This window comes from Salvelinus namaycush, chromosome 40 (assembly GCF_016432855.1).
Source record: "Salvelinus namaycush isolate Seneca chromosome 40, SaNama_1.0, whole genome shotgun sequence".
Lineage (NCBI taxonomy): Eukaryota > Metazoa > Chordata > Actinopteri > Salmoniformes > Salmonidae > Salvelinus > Salvelinus namaycush.
The window spans coordinates 80,948-97,889 of NC_052346.1; the positions used below are offsets into that span (position 1 = coordinate 80,948).

General features: G+C 41.5%; 1 protein-coding gene across 5 annotated transcripts in view; it reads right to left on the reverse strand.

Moving 5' to 3' along the window:
* LOC120033367 (RNA-binding protein 45-like) overlaps positions 1-16,942 on the reverse strand; it is a 33,510-nt gene that overhangs the window by 9,714 nt on the left and 6,854 nt on the right. For 2 of the 5 annotated variants that reach the window (XR_005473950.1, XR_005473948.1), the window contains exons 7-9: positions 7,191-7,290; positions 6,800-6,957; positions 4,192-4,413 (exon numbers count right to left, since the gene is read on the reverse strand). Coding sequence is in view for 2 of the 5 variants with exons in the window: in XM_038979682.1 (XP_038835610.1) it covers positions 4,212-4,413; positions 6,800-6,957; positions 7,191-7,290 (460 nt within the window). In the remaining 3 variants the exon portion in view is untranslated. Of the gene's footprint in view, positions 1-1,098; positions 1,386-4,191; positions 4,414-6,799; positions 6,958-7,190; positions 7,291-16,942 lie in introns of those variants that run through there. The other 3 variants (XM_038979682.1, XM_038979681.1, XR_005473949.1) reach the window with 3 other exon arrangements.

The window sequence follows — 16,942 nt, forward strand, 5'->3', positions numbered from 1 at the left end:
CTTGTCAACAAAAATAAAATACAGCAGGATATAAAGTACCCTAATGGATGTAAGAGGATGACGCACTTCTTTTGAGCATAAAATGAAGAACAATCGGCCCAAAATTGTACGAGTAGTCCCTCCCGTAGCTTAGAATGCTTAGCCTATTATCATTAAGTGATAATGCCCGAAAAGGATATATAGTCTTGACACAAATTTAGGTTTGCTACCCAAGCCAGCTGGTCGTTCTATCGGTTTGGTTGTCAGAGACGCGACCCAGTCGCTCAGTCTTTTTGTTCTGTATCTATAGACACGTCACCCAGTCATTCGTTCTAAATGTTCCATTGCCATACTGGCTGGCAAAAGTCTTATCCCTTGCTTGCTAGCCAGCCAACTACAGTTAATTTACAGTCAGGTCAAACAGTGCAGCCAGAATAACCAAAAAGTAGCTGAAAATGCATATGCTGTTTTCTAGTAACATTTATGTATTTAACAATGAGCTAATGAGGCGCGATTTCACCTGGCATAGAAAATGTGCTCTCACGTCAGGACACGGTTGTTCAGAGAGCCAACAACCTAGCTAACACAATCACTTCAAACTGAAGCTGGCAAGACAGCAAACTAGCTGCACTTCATTTCGTTTGACCTTTTTTCAAATTTACGTCTTTGTATATATATATATATATATATATATATATATATATATATACAAAAAAATGATGCTAGCCGATTTCGACTGGCTGAAAAACGCTGCCTGTCTCGTTCCGACACGTTCATTACTATGGGGGAGCTGTTGCACGTTGGAGACAGCAAGGTTTATACATATCTCCGCTGCTGAAACGAAATGTTAGTCTAAAAGAATGTGAGAATGTCTAGATGCTTTTTATAGTGGAGATCAAGTTTATAAATTGCCTGGCTGCGCTGATGAGTCAGTGGATTGCAGTCAGATTGAACAGAGTAAATAGGCATTTTAACATCATAGATTTAGCCGGTGTTAACTTCTGGAATAGACACCAGCTAGAATGCGGTTTTAACCAACTAGCATTTAGGATTAGACCCACCCGTTGTATAGAGATATTATGGTGTTTGTGAAATGCAATCAATGATTAACAGACCAGACAAACTTATCCTTTTGTTTATTGAGCAATTCAGGGTACATACATGGTGAACAAGCTTGAGTATATATCGTAAGTAGTATTAACTGTGACTACACTACTGTAAGTCCTAACTGATATCATACCTCACATTATGAAAAGAAATGTCTTGCAAGTTTGATGCTAGTGGCAATGTCACAAAAAGGTACAGAAATCAATGTCTGTAGTAGTTGGTCGTGTCATCGTCTCAGTATGTCCAGTCATGTCCGTTGTCATGTCCAGTCATGTCCGTGGTCATGTCCGTGGTCACCTCTGCAGAAACAAAAACATTCAGGATTCAGTGAGACATGTGGCTTCTAAAGCCTTCCCTGGCATTGTCACTCAATTCAAACTGTGACTACCAGCCGCCATCAATCTGATCTGGACTGAGGGAGTAAACTTGTGGGTAGTCTCACCAGACTCAGGCCACGCCACACGCTCCGTGAGAAAATACTACCTTTTGGAAGTGTGTAATTACGCTGTAATTAATCACTGTCACAATCAAATTCAGATAATTTTATTGGTCACATACACATATTTAGCAGATGTTATTGTAGGTATAGCGAAATGCTTGCGTGTCTATTAGTTGATGGTGCTATGAGACCAGTGTAAACATAACCAGTTGGTTAAGTTAATACTAGAACCGCCAGTGGCGTTTGATTTTGCAAGGAATAGAGCGATTTCTTAGGGGAAACCCCTCGAGTCGTACAAAATGGAATATAACGTTGCGGAAAATGTTCGTAGTTACACAATTTCATGTGTACTCGAGGCCGATCGATTAATTAGGACCGATTTCAAGTTTTCATAACAATCGCAATCAGCATTTTTGGACTCCGATTACATTGCATTCCACGAGGAAACTGCGTGGCAGGCTGACCACGTTACGCAAGTGCAGCAAGGAGCCAAGGTAAGTTGCTAGCTAGCATTAAACGTATCTTATAAAAAACAATCAATCTTCACTAGTTAACTACACATGGTTGATGATATTACTAGGTTAACTTCTTTGGGATATGGGGCAGCATTTTCACTTTTGGATGAATAGCATGCCCAGAGTAAACTGCCTCCTACTCAGTCCCAGATGCTAATATATGCATATTATTATTAGTATTGGATAGGAAACGCTCTTAAGTTTCTGAAACTGTTTGAATGATGTCTGTGAGTAACAGAACTCATATGGCAGGCAAAAACCTGAGGACAAACCATTCAGAATCCACCATTCAAAAATCCAAACAGGAAGTGGGAAATCTGAGGTTTGTAGTTTTTGAACTCAGCCCCTATCGAATACACAGTGGGATATGGGTTATTTTGCACTTCCTAAGGCTTCCACTAGATGTCAACCGTCTTTAGAACGTTGTTTCAGGCTTCTACCGTGAAGGGGGGCCGGATGAGAGCTGTTTGACTAAGGGGTCTGGCAGTAGCCTCGTTCTCAGTCACGCGCATTTCACATGAGGTAGCTCTCGTTCCATTGCTTTTCTACAGACAATGGAATTCTCTGGTTGGAACATTAATGATAAAAACATCCTAAAGATTGATTCTATACTTAGTTCGACAAGTTTCTACGACCTGTAATACAACTTTTCGTCCGACTGGACCTGAACCCGCGTTTGGATTTGTTTACCAAACGCCCTAACAAAAGAAGCTATTTGGACATAATTGATGGACTTTATGGAACAAATCAAACATTTATTGTCGAACTGGGATTCCTCGGAGTGCATTCTGATGAAGATCATCAAAAGTGAATATTTATAATGCTATTTCTGACTAATGTTGACGGCGCAACACGGCGGATATTTCTTTTGGCTGTTTTGGGGTCTGAGCGCCATACTCAGATTATGCTTTTTGCGTTAAGTTTTTTTTTAAATCTAACACAGCGGTTGCATTAAGGAGAAGTTTATCTATATTTCCATGTATAACATGTATTTTCATCAACATTTATAATGAGTATTTCTGTAAATTCATGTGGCTATCTGCAAAATCACTGCATGTTTTGGAACTACTGAACGTAACACGCCAATGTAAAATGAGATTTTTGGATATAAATATGAACTTTACCGAACAAAACATACATGTATTGTGTAACATGAAGTACTATGAGTGTCATCTGATGAAGATCAAAGGTTAGTGATTCATTTTATCTCTATTTGTGCTTCTTGTGACTCCTCTCTTTGGTGGGAAAAACGGCAGGGTTTTTCTGTGACTTGGTGGTGACCTAACATAATCGCTTGTGGAGCTTTCGTTGTAAAGCATTTTTGAAACCAGACACTGTGGCTCGATTAACGAGAATTTTATCTTTAAAATGGTGCATAATACTTGTATGTTTGAGAAATTTGATTTATGAGATTTCTGTTGATTTGTATTTGACGCCCTGCAATTTCATTGGCTGTTGGCTAGGAACCAAAGTCCGAGACAGGCTAGCTTGTCCTGAGTTTGCATATAATCAATGCGGTGCCTGTTAATTTATCATCGAATCACAGCCTACTTTGCCAAACGGGGGTTGATTTAACAAAAACGCATTCGCGAAAAAAGCACAATCGTTGCACAAATTTACATGAAAAATGTTGAGTTGGTAGTAAAATAGTGAACTATTCCTTTAAAAAAAAGGTCCAATGCAGCCATTTTTTCTCTCAATATTAAATAATTTCTGGATAACAATTTAAGCATCTTAAATGTGATTATTTTTGACCATTTTGATTGAACTAAAATAGCTTCTTAGCAAAAAGAGCATTTTCACTAGCGACAATCATTTTTATTCTAGGACTGTGTGAATGGTCTGAATAGGGAGTGGGAAACAGAAAAATAGATGTTATTGGTAGAGAGGTTTGGATGATGTCACCAGGAAGGCCAAAACTCCATCCCACCTTTATAGGCTGAAATTTCAGGCGGTCGTTTCAAATAGCTTACACTAAAAGTACATTATCATAATTTTCACAGTATTAGTCAGAGTGGAATACATACACATGCATTCTTAAGAAAAATATAATTGAAAAGGTTTACAAAATTAAGAAATTAAAGGTTAGGGTTAACAATGTTAATTTAGCATTAACAAAATACATTAATCTTAACTTTGAAACTGACTTACCTCTTTTACCTAGGAATTGGCTAGTATGTCCGCGGGCGCTTGTGGGACTCCTCCCTTGGTTCCCTGGGCGGGTCAGCCAGCATCACCTTCATCCTCACTCCGTTCACCATTTTACCATGCAAGGCAGCCATAGCGTCGCCCGCACTCTCTTTCTCTGCGTACTTCATGTAGCCTACGTTCCTCCCAGGCACGAGGTGCACCTCCACAAGGGAACCAAATCGACTGCAGAAAGAACCATCAGTAAGCACTTCATTAGGCCTGATTGCTTAGAAAACATGAAATAGTTTGTTAACCGTCAGGTAACTAAATATTGTATGAATTTATGAACATTAGTCAGTGTGTGTGTGCGTGTATGTTTAAACCATGTACAGTCGTGACCTCGTCCCCAGATTAATTTCTACCGCCTCCAGAGCCTGGAAACAGTGTGTGATTCTCTGCGACTAAGGGATCAAGGTTCCAAAGTCTAGGTGAGAGCCTCCTAAAGTAAGCCTTGACCGAGCCAGAACGGCCCATAGAGACAGGAGCCTAAGCCCTGTAGCGTGAAGCAGCTTGACGTACAATTACACGCCCTGGACAGGACAATAGTCTGTCGCAGGGCCTTACCCCAAATTACCCCCAATCCATCTCCTTAATGCTCAGTGCCTGATACTGATTTACTTTAGATTTTGACCCCCCCCCCCCCTCCCCACCCACCCCCACTTTGTTCAGGGACACCTTATTCCATTTCTGTTAGTCACATGTCTGTGGAACTTGTTCAGTTTGGCTCAGTTGTTGAATCACCACCCCAGACCATGACGGACCCTCCACCTCCAAAATTGATCCCACTCCAGAGTACAGGCCTCAGTGTAATGCTCATTCCTTCGACGATAAACTTAATCCGACCATCACCCTTGGTGAGACAAAACTCTGACTCGTCAGTGAAGAGCACTTTTTGCCAGTCCTGTCTGGTCCAGCAACGGTGGGTTTGTGCCCATAGGCGACGTTGTTGCCGGTGATGTAAGGCAGGTCCTCACCAGACAACAGGCCTACAAGCCCTCAGTCCAGTCGCTCTCAGCCTATTGCGGACAGTCTGAGCACTGATGGAGGGATTGTGTGGTCCTGGTGTAACTCGGGCAGTTGTTGCCATCCTGTACCTGTCCCGTATGTGTGATGTTCGGATGTACCGATCCTGTGCAGGTGCTGTTACACGTGGTCTGCCACTACGAGGACGAGCCGCTGTCTGTCCTGTCTCCCTGTAGCGTTGTCTTAGGCGTCTCACAGTACGGACATTGCAATTTATTACCCTGGCCACATCTGCAGTCCTCATACCTCCTTGCAGCATGCCTAAGGCACGTTGACGCTGATGAGCAGGGACCCTGGGCATCATTCTTTTGGTGTTTTTCAGAGTCAGTAGAAAGGCCTCTTTAGTGTCCTAATTTTTCATAACTGTGACCTTAATTGCCTACCGTCTGTAATCTGTTAGTGTCTTATTGACCGTTCCACAGGTGCATGTTCATTAATTGTTTATGGTTCATTGAACAAGCATGGAAAACAGTGTTTAAACCATTTACAAATGAAGATCTGTGAAGTTATTTGGATTGTTACGAATTATCTTTGAAAGACAGGGTCCTGAAAAATACATATCAGCAAAAAAAGAAACCTCCCTTTATTAGGAAAGTATTCAGACCACTTGACCTTTTCCCCATAATGGCAAAGCAAAAGCAGGTTGAGTGTTTTTCAAAAGTATTAAAAATAGAAAAATGTATATCACATTTACATAAGTATTCAGACCCTTTACTCAGTACGTTGTTGAAGCACCTTTGGCAGCGATTACATCCTTGAGTATTACACTACAAGTTTGGCACACCTGTATTTGGGGAGTTTCTCCCATTCTTCTCTGTAGATCCTCTCAAGCTCTGTCAGGTTGGATTGGGTGCATCACTGCTAAGCTATTTTCAGGTCTCTCTAGAGATGTTCATTTGGGTTCAATTCCGTGCACTGGCTGGGCCACTCAAGGACATTCAGACTTGTCCTGAAGCCACTCCTAAGCTGTGTGCTTAGGGTTGTTGTCCTGTTGGAAGGTGAACATTTGCCACAGTCTGAGGTCCTGAGCGCTCTAGAGCAGGTTTTCATCAAGGAGCTTTCTGTACTTTGCGCCATTCATCTTTCCCTCGATCCTGACTAGTCTCCCAGTCCCTGCTGCTGAAAAACATCCCCACAGCATGATGCTGCCACCACCGTGCTTCACCGTAGGGATGGTGCCAGGTTTCCTCCAGACGTGACGCTTGGCATTCAGGCCAAAGAGTTCAATCGTGGTTTCATCAGACCAGAGAACCTTGTTTTCGCTTCTTATTATGGGGTATTGTGTGTAGATTGATGAGGATTTTTAAAATTTTATATCCATTTTAAAATAATGCTGTAGCGTAACAATGTGGAAAAAGTCAAGTGGTCTGAATATTTTCCGAATGTACTGTACATTTTATTTGATTAACTTGAAGGTTTACAAATATTAAAATAATGTTGATAAGCAGCAATTTATAAGACCTTCAATTAATGTGTTATCAGAACAAGGACTCATTGGGATTGTGAACTGAAGGACTCAGTTTAGCTATTTTAAGTTCGTCCATACCAGAAGACATCTTCCAGGACGTCCATGGGAAGAGGTGCAGGGCTGAAGACCACAAAGAGACGCTCCTTAACCCGGCTATCTGGGGGTGCCAGGTTCTTCAGAGAGGGAAGTGATACATCTGTCTGGACGCGGGGCATCGGAGAGGCTGTGCGGTAACCCTGAGACACATCACATCAAGAGATTAACAGAGTACCCATGCGCACACCAACATCCTAAAAGCAAATAATTGAACATCTACGATCTAGAAAAAAAATTGTTAATCCATGAAAAGTTTATTTGGAAAGGTTGTGAGCTCCTCTGGCGATCTATGCCAATCTTGATACTAGAATAACTGCTAAGTGCAAGTACATTCAAACACTGTTTCCATTATGAAACAAACACTGTTACTTACTGTATTCATCTTCATCAGTTGCTGGCTGGTGGTAGGACCATTCCACACCATTGACATCATCTGAGCAGCAACCAGCTGCATTGCCATCTTCCCGACAGGACTAACAAAAGGACATGACAATATTCTTACAATGGTGACCCACTAGAGTTGTTTTTAATATCTTTCAGCATTTCTCGAAAGGACGGGTAGAGACAGTGACAACCACATAAAGTAGACATCCAATTTGATGCATTCATTCTATCGATAAAAACACTTATTCTTGTGAGTACTGCTACGTCTAGGGAAACTGGTTCTGAGAGAAATTAAGCTGCGTGTATCCAATTGTAGTTAATACTATTAACAATAATTTAAAACATGCTTTTCATTGAAAAACAATGCAGTGAGTGCAATAAAATAAATAAAAACGAGACAGACAAAATGAGACCAACTGTGTTTTGTCAGCCACTGACAGCCACTGTTCAAGACTGTCAAAATTCAACTTCAAATTCGATAAATCAAAAGCAATGCTTCATTTTGCCATTTAATTTTCCTCATATCGTTTTCAACCTGTATTGATTGTCAAACACAGTGGGCAGGTTTTTGGTAATGTGTTTCGGGCATGCTAGCTGTATGATAGTGTTAAGGCCGTACCGGCAACAACAGCCAGTGTAAGACCCCACAGAAGAAGAACAGACAATGTTTGCGAGGACTTTGCGGGAGGGGACTATAAAGCTCAGTGGAGGGGACACGGGGAGATACTAGTAGCTAGCTAATATGGCCAATCGGTTATTATACACTGAGTGTACAAAACATTAGGAACACCTTCCTAATATTGAGTTGCACCCCCCCTTTTGCCCCCAGGATAGCCTCAATTAGTCTGGGAATTGACTCCACAAGGTGTCGAAAGCATTCCACAGGGATGCTGGCCTATTTTGACTCCAATGCATCCAAGGGAAGGAACCAAGTATCCGGGTAGGCTGCAACCTGTTCAGAATGAGTCTGACGTCATCAGATACTTTCCAAGTCAATGCCTGGAGGTCTGTAAGACTTGATGTCGACCTCAAGACATGTGTTAAGGGGACCTGTAGTAGTTTTACTACACAATGTGTCTTACACCATTGTAGTGGTGATAGCTATAAAATAGACTCCCTCATACCTATTTTATCCACGGAGGAGCTAACCTCACGATGGAAGTACTCTATAAGCACCGAACCCAGTCGTATGCGGTGTGATCATGGTTCATGACTTCTAATAGCTTTCCTCCTGAATGGAGGGTTCTATTTATTAGTGGCATGTGAGTTAACCATCAGAAGAGTGTTCTGGAAATTCCCTTACATGTGTTGCAATCTGAGTTACTACCAACTCCTCTGTCACTGTTATCAATAGCAAATTGTTTTGGGAGGTGTGAATGGAATTTATATGTTTAAATGAATGATTAGAATATTCCACCCTGAAACCATATAATTGTATGAAATTGATTAGAATCATAAATTTAATTGATTAGAATCATAAATTTAATTGATTAGAATCATAAATTATTATTAATGATGTGTGTAGTCTTAGTCAGTAAAATTATAATAAATGTGTGTAGTTTTAGTCAGAATTAGGGTAAAACAATATACCTGTCCAATATGTCTCTATATTATCTTAAACACAGACCTTGGTTAGGGGCCACAGAGATTTGGGAAAGGTCAGGGAGTACTTCTCACGGTCCCTAATCGTTGTCGGCTGGGTATTGATAAAGTATGTGCGTAGGATACCTACTGTTCTTATGTATGTATGTGCGTATGATATCTACTGTTTGTGTGGAAGTATGTGCGCCGCTATAAAATGGATGTCTTTGTATTGTGGACTTCAGAACGTTCTTCTGAATAAACATTTCACTATTGTAGGCTGGGCCTGTGTCTGTTTTCATTTCAACCAGTATCTTACAAATTCTGGGTTGCAGACTGAGTAGTTAATTGAAGTTCAGTTTATGAACATTGAGAACATAATTCTCTTAAGAGGTCTCTAACCCTCTTACTGATTGGGGCTGGACTGACTGTGCTGGCATTGGTACTTGTACTCAAGAGGACCAGTTATCCTACCAATTTATTCTGAAATTTTATCCTACAGGAACACATGATTAGAACATTTTACTAGTTGCATTGTAGTTGAACCTACACATGGCAAGGAATGGTTATTTTTGTTGGAGGTGGAAAGTCCTTTGGACTTCTTTTATGACCAGTGTGGTACACCTCAGTGATATCTTAGATGTGTTCTAAGGTTATCCCCGTCGAGAGGCTTGTCCGCTCCTCTCTGTTCAAATGGGGAAGTTTAAAACTAGGTTTGATTTCTGCTCTGGCGGCCTCGCACAGTGTTGCACGTAGTCTCGACCCCGCCAGCAGCCTCGATGAAACTCATCATGGGTCTGGGCTAGTATTACCCCCTTTGTGTCTCGGGAGCTCCCCACCAGCGGTTGGTGTTGGTATCTGAGGCACAAACGAAAAGATTGGACGAGTTGTCAGCGACCGCGTTATTAAATTGGCTGTAAGCTTCCAACCAAATCCCCTGGTGTTTGTGCTTCAAAAAGCTCAGTGGCTGTCGAGGCCCCTCAGTCACCACAGCGTCCGCATGTGGCAACCTCTTCAGTACCTGCGAACTGAGACGAGGAAATCTGTCTGTGATCGTGTTTCACCAGTGGGAGTCATCGGGTCAGTTGCGGGACTGAGACCATTAGTGTCATTGTAAGGGGTGACAGTCCCCCACAAAGCGGAAGATGTATCCTCGGAAGCAGAGTACACTCCGCTCATCGATGTTTTTCTTGCTGAGACGGCCGCAGTGCTTGCGGAAGTGTCTGAAGGGCGAGAGAAGTGGATCTCAACTACAGTTTTGCACGACTTCGAGGGGGGAAGTTGCTCATTCACGAAAATAATGGTCAATCAGGTTTGCTGATGGAATGTGTCGAGACCTGGTAATATCTCCTTGGATCGGATTCTGCACCAAGAGGTTTCGAAAGGTCTTTTTCCCAAGAGGTGCTTTTGACAGATACCCCTCTCGTGGATGACTGTGTTGCAGCTAGCGTTAGGGGAAGACAGTGTGGTCAGTGGAGAAGGCACTGACCTGTGACCATACGTGGTTGGTTTTCCAATCCATCAGTGGGAGTAAACAATCCATCAAGTGTGCACCGAGTAGTAGGGGTTCCGATTCAAGGCTGGTAACATACACAGGTTGAATGAGCGATACGTCCTGGAAGTGTAGTTTTAGCATGACTATCAATGTGAGAGGCGAGATAGTCTGAGTGAAACCTCGAAGTGTATTGTCGCATCGTTCCCTTTATAACCAATGTTTAGTTGGCTTCAAAGCCCTTTAGAGATCTCTCAAACATTGTTCTATGATGAGCTATTGTCGAGCCCAAATCAATTAGCGCATGACAGGTTAAGCAGTCCTTCAGGACTGTTTCCAGGTATGGCCGTTTTCAGTTGCATTTAATGGACATATTCTCAATGACGTGATGTTCCGTTTCTGTTCATGGTGAAAGCAAATTGACTTCTCGGATTTGAGTGGGCTTGGCTTTTGACCTCTTTCTTCGCATCCTTTGTGTCAGAGTCTATAGACAAAGCCTGTGGGCTTGTTTCTTGATCGAACGAGCCCTGGATAGGGTCTCGAGTGAGAGAGGGAGAAATACGATTTTTAACGTCCTTGCTAAGGGTGTTAATTCCTGTGGACCTGTTGTCTGGCAATTCCCTGTCTAGCCCTTGTCTGATCTTTTTCCCCTTTTCCAAAATGTGTCTCGCTTTAGGTTCTTCACATAGTAGAACTTCTAGGGAACATTCGTCACGTTTTGGTCATACTCAAACCTTTTGTTACCCGTGTGCTCTGACACTGTGTGGGTTGGGTGCAGGAACGTAGCGATCAGGTCGATTGTAGCGGTAGTCGTTTTGATAGCGACATACTTTAGTTATTTCGACCACGGTGGGTATTGGTATCGTGGCAGAAACCGTTGTTGTGCAGCATCTCTCGACGCTCCAATATCTGATAATGCACCCTCTAATTGGAGTGTGTGTGCTCATGGTCAAACTCTAAAACCAAGATGTCAGAGCTCTTAGCATTGCGTGCTTTTGATGCCTCAAAAGCTGTGCTTGCAAGCTCTCTGAGTTGTAAGATTGGCAAGCCAACGTGGGCTGTACGGCCCAAGTAGGTAATATAGGTGGGATACATGTTCGACAAACATTTGTTTGAATGGTAACAGCTCTTCCATTCCTGTTTCAGGGAGTAGACCAAAGTAAGCTGAATGAAGCCTATGATAGTAAGCTTGTGGGTGTTCATTCCGAGCTTATTTGACAGTGTTAGCCAGGGAGCTATCGTGTTTGTGAGTCACAGAACCACTGAATTCTAATTTCAAAGCTGTGGCAAGTTTAGTGTAATCATTTTGCACGTGTTGCTGTTGTACATGAATTAACCTCGTCACGTGTCTTTTTGATGTTCGCTTCAACAGGTAAAGCCTGTCAGAAACCGTAGCGTTCAGGTAGCGTCCTCTATGTCAGCTAGGAACGTCTCAGTGTTGTTTGGCTGACCTGGAACTGGGTCAAAGGTGGGAAAGTTTTAGACGAGTTTGTCAAGGCGTTCCATGCCAAGCGGGCGGAGAGGGTTAGCTTCATCCTGTGGGGAAATTGGGGCCGAAAGGCCAAAAGGAGAAGCCAAGCTTTGGCTTTGTTGGCGAAGAAGCGCCATATTACTCTTTACCTGAATGGCCAAGAGGAGAAGACTAAGGGACACACGAGGGAGGCAAAGTCTGAAACCTATCATCTTTACTCCATTGAGTACCGAGCTCCGGTTGCTTGGTTGGGTAGTCACACTGTAGCGCATGACCGTTCTGAAATTCCACCAGATGGTACCTAAGAGGGTGGAATTCTGCTGCATAGCAGAGTACACTTGATTGCTTAGAGTACTGATTTCAGACACCTGAGTGTCGCACTTGCTCCGCTTGGCCTCATACTTATGCGTCATTGTTTGCAGATGGAGGCCTTGAGTACGGAGCGAGAGATTCAGTGATGAGATTTCCTCCGCTTGTTTAGAAATCAATATTTCCATCTTCATCACCTGAGTTCTCTCATCATTCATTTGATCAGCGACTTCAATGAGTTCTGCTGATTTGGCATCCAACTTAGTCACTGTGTTCATTAACCTCTCTGGGATATGTGGGGCGCTAGCCCACCTGGCTAAAATCCAGTGAATATGCAGAGCGCCAAATTCAAATAAATTACTATAAAAATTAAACTTTCATGAAAATCACACATTCAATATACCAAATTAAAGCTACACTTGTTGTGAATCCAGCCAACGTGTCAGATTTCAAAAAAGCTTTACGGCGAAAGCAAACGATGCTATTATCTGAGGACAGCACCCCAGCAAACAAACACAGACAATCATATTTCAACCCTCCAGGCGCGACACAAAACGCAGAAATAAAGATATAATTCATGCCTTACCTTTGACAAGCTTCTTCTGTTGGCACTCCAATATGTCCCATAAACATCACAAATGGTCCTTTTGTTCGATTAATTCCGTCGATATATATCCAAAATGTCCATTTATTTGGCGCGTTTGATCCAGAAAAACACCGGTTCCAACTCGCACAACATGACTACAAAATATTACCTGTAATCTTTGTCCAGACATTTCAAACTACTTTCCTAATACAACTTTTGGCATTTTTTTAACGTAAATAATTGATACAATTTAAGACGGGATATACTGTGTTCAATAATGGAGGAAAACAAAGTGTAGCGAGCTTTCAGGTCACGCGCCTCTAACAAAGAGTACACTTCCCTCTACCCTCGTTCTAAACAGTGCTACTTCCTCATTTCTCAAAGGAAAAACCTCAACCAATTTCTAAAGACTGTTGACATCCAGTGGAAGCGATGAGAACTGCAAGAAAGTCCCTTCGAAATCTGGATTCCCAATGAAACTCATTGAAAAGAGAGTGACTTAAATAACAAAAATCTGAATGGTTTGTCCTCAGGGCCAAATAAGTTCTGTTATACTCACAGACATGATTCAAACAGAAAACACTGACGTTTCTAAAACTATCCAAATCTACTAATGATATGCATATCTTAGCTTCTGGACCTGAGTTGCAGGCAGTTTACTTTGGACACGCTTTTCATCCGGACGTCAAAATACCGCCCCCTATCCCAAAGAAGTTTAAACTGATGGTTAACTTTGGTTTGCAGCATTTGGACTAGAACATTATTGCTTTGAGTAACGTTCATCAAAACTGCCTGCATGTTATCAAATTGCGCGCTCCTGTTTGTAGATAACGACAGATTTCTCTAGTTTAGCGTGGACTTCGTCGTATTTAAATCGAATTGTTCCTGTAGAAAACTTTTGATTTTGTTTTACAGTTTGTGCTTGTTCATCGTCAAGTATTAATAATTACTTTTAAATTGTTCAGTTTTCAAAACACAGGTCCTCAGCTAGCAGAATGTTTTCATTTCCTGCTTTTGTCGATAGTTGCTCGGTTCTCTCCACCTGTCCCTTCATATCAGCCATATTTTGCACATGCTTCTGCTAAGCACTGGGGAACTAGACCGATGCCAATCTTTGATGGCGATACATAAAGGCTAAAGTGGAGCGAACCTTTACAATGCCTGCGTCCGATGATTGATTATGGAGTGTTTTTCGCAATTTCTGCTGTCTTTCCACTAATAGCATAGTTAGAGTTTGTATCGCTGCTGAAGTCAGTGATCAATCGGTGAGGGTTCACTAATTAGCGGGAGACTGGGAACCACCTCTGATAGCTTGCACATAAAAAAAACATGTTCAAATAATGTTTATAAAGTACGTTTTTTGAGACGGTGGAAACTGCAAAGACTATGTTAATCTATTTAAATGCGTTAATGAACCATCAATACTGGATCAGTAATGTGGGAGTTGAACGTGAATGAATTTCCAAAAGAAAATGTAATTGACTAATCATCATTAATTAATCATAGGCTATTTGGGAATTAACTGTAACCTGAAAGCAATGCTGTCACTAGGTTAATGTGGAACGTTTAAATAGTCTCTTTGGAAGTAATCCGTTTGGACCTTATCCAAATAATCCACCTGAAAATATAAATCTGACAATTTTAGTTTCTTAGTTAAATTGAAGAAGACAACGATATCCAATCAGTAAATATTGGCTGGATATCATAAGTGTGACCCCTTGTTACAAACGTAAGACAACGTGTGGGTGACACATAAATTATTATATATTTTTTTAATGACTGGCGATTCTTCACCCCCAGGGGTCACTGATCGCAGAAAGCTGTATTCAAACGGAAGTCCCGATTCGGCGGAACTTCCGTTTTCTAAGGCATACGATGTTGCTGTGTGAATAAAGGGGAAAAACAAAATGTCTGCTCTCCCTTTGATAGCTTTAGCATCTCATGCAAGCTAATCCTACTTTGTTCACTTTCAAGCACAACCAACATAGGATCCTTTACACTACGGGAAGGGGGTTTACTAGTGATGTCTCACATTCAACCCAGTCGGCATTCTTCTTTGCTAGCACTATATTACCGGAACGCGCGGTAACATAAAGAGAGACGCCTGTGGACTATCCACGCTGTCTAAGCGCGATTGACAGATAAATAATACTCCGGCCCGATCAACAGATCGATCCTCAAATTTCTAACATTGCTGGATCTATGCCCTCGCTCTAGAAATGAATACTGACCGAATCACTCGCTCCTAAAACATGAGAAACAGAAATAGCACGTTTGGCTCTTTCTATAATTGGATTCTAGCGCTAGAAATTTTATCACTACACTGACTATGTCAGAGAAACAACATGGAGGCAACCTCCAGATGTATCTTGTTCAAATGGCAACACACACACGTCGACAAATCCTGTCTACAACTCCTATGGTTTATAACATAATCTGGGTGTATCATTTAATTTGCTTTTCAAATTTCATATAAACTGAATTCTCCTAGATTCCTCACACAGGGCATCAATTATGTTGTGTCTTGGCTATCATTAATGTGATGACGATTGTTTTATCAAATTGATTAACTGTTTAACTACTACGATGATTAAATTACTCATTTAACAATTAACTCGTCAGCAATCTTGGGGCACCACGGGAAAAGTTTTTGACAAGTTCGTTTTCCAAATGAACTCTTAAAGATATATATTGCTGTTACATTTCAGTCAATCAATTGGTTATTAATTGATATTTACCTTCTATCAGTCTCATTCTGAATGTCGCAAATTCCTTGGAAATCTGCATGAACCCTAGCATAAATTCTGAATCAGTGATATACAAATTGGCTTAATTACTTATTTACTAACCACACAATTACATCAACACAAACAGAATTGGTTAGACATAGATTACAACATACTGCAACGAAAAGTCCCTAGTGGACTAAACCGATATGACAGCTTGGTAGACAATGGAAAGGGGGGACAGATAAAAAGCGGGAAAGACAGAATGGACCCACTACACACAGTTTAACTAGGCTCATTGAAATGCGAATATTTTGCATATGAACAACTCAAAAACAAATGGCCGAAAAAAAACTGCCCCCTAAAAAATATATATAAAACTAATGGCCAAAGGTGTCCCCTCTCTCTGTCAATTGCAATATTATACTTATACAGTGCCTTTGAAAGTATTCAGACCCCTTGACTTTTTCCACATTGTTAGGTTACAGCCTTATTCTAAAATGTATTAAAGATTTTTTTTATCCCTCAATCTACACACAACATCCCATAATGACAAAGCAAAAATAGGTTAAGAAATATGCAAATGTATAAAGATTTTTTTTTTTTAATCATTATCAAATTTACGTAAGTATTCAGACCCTTTACTCAGTACTTTGTTGAAGCACTTTTGGCAGCGATTACAGCCACGAGTCTTCTTGGGTATGACGCTACAAGTTTGGCACACCTGTATTTGGGGAGTTTCTCCCATTCTTCTCAAGCTCTGTCAGGTTGGATGGGGAGCGTCGCTGCACAGCTATTTTTCAGGTCTCCAGAGCAGGTTTTCATCAAGGATCTCTGTACTTTATTCAGGGTCGAGAGAACGGAGCAGTCACCCAGTCCCTGTCGCTGAAAAACATCCCCACAGCATGATACTGCCATGCTTCACTGTAGGGATGCTGCTAGGTTTCCTCCAGACATAACGCTTGGCATTCAGGACCAAGAATTCAATCTTGGTTTTATCAGACCAGAGAATCTTGTTTCTCATGGTCTGAGTCTTTAGGTGCCTTTTGGCAAACTCCAAGCGGGCTGTCATGTGCCTTTTAATGAGGAGTGGCTTCCGTCTGGCCACTCTACCATAAAGGCCTAATTGGTGGAGTGCTGCAGAGATAGTTGTCCTTCTGGAAGGTTCTCCCATCTCAGAGGAACTCTGGAGCTCTGTAAGAGTGACCACCCGGTTCTTAGTCACCTCCCTGACCTTTCCAAATCCCGTCCAATCAATTGAACTTACCACAGGTGGACTCCGTTCAAGTTGTAGAAACATCAAGGATGAGCAATGGAAACAGGATGCACCTGAGCTCAATTTCAAGTTTCATAGCAAAGGGTCTGAATCCTTTGGTAAATAAGGTATCTGTTTTTAAAAAATTATACATTTGCAAAAATAATCTAAACACCTGTTTTTGCTTTGTCATTATGGGACATTGTGTGTAGATTGATCCATGTAAACCATTTTAAAATAAGGCTGTAACTTAACAAAAATGTGGAAAAAATAAAGGGGTCGGAATACTTGCCAAATGCACTGTACCGGTATATGGATGAT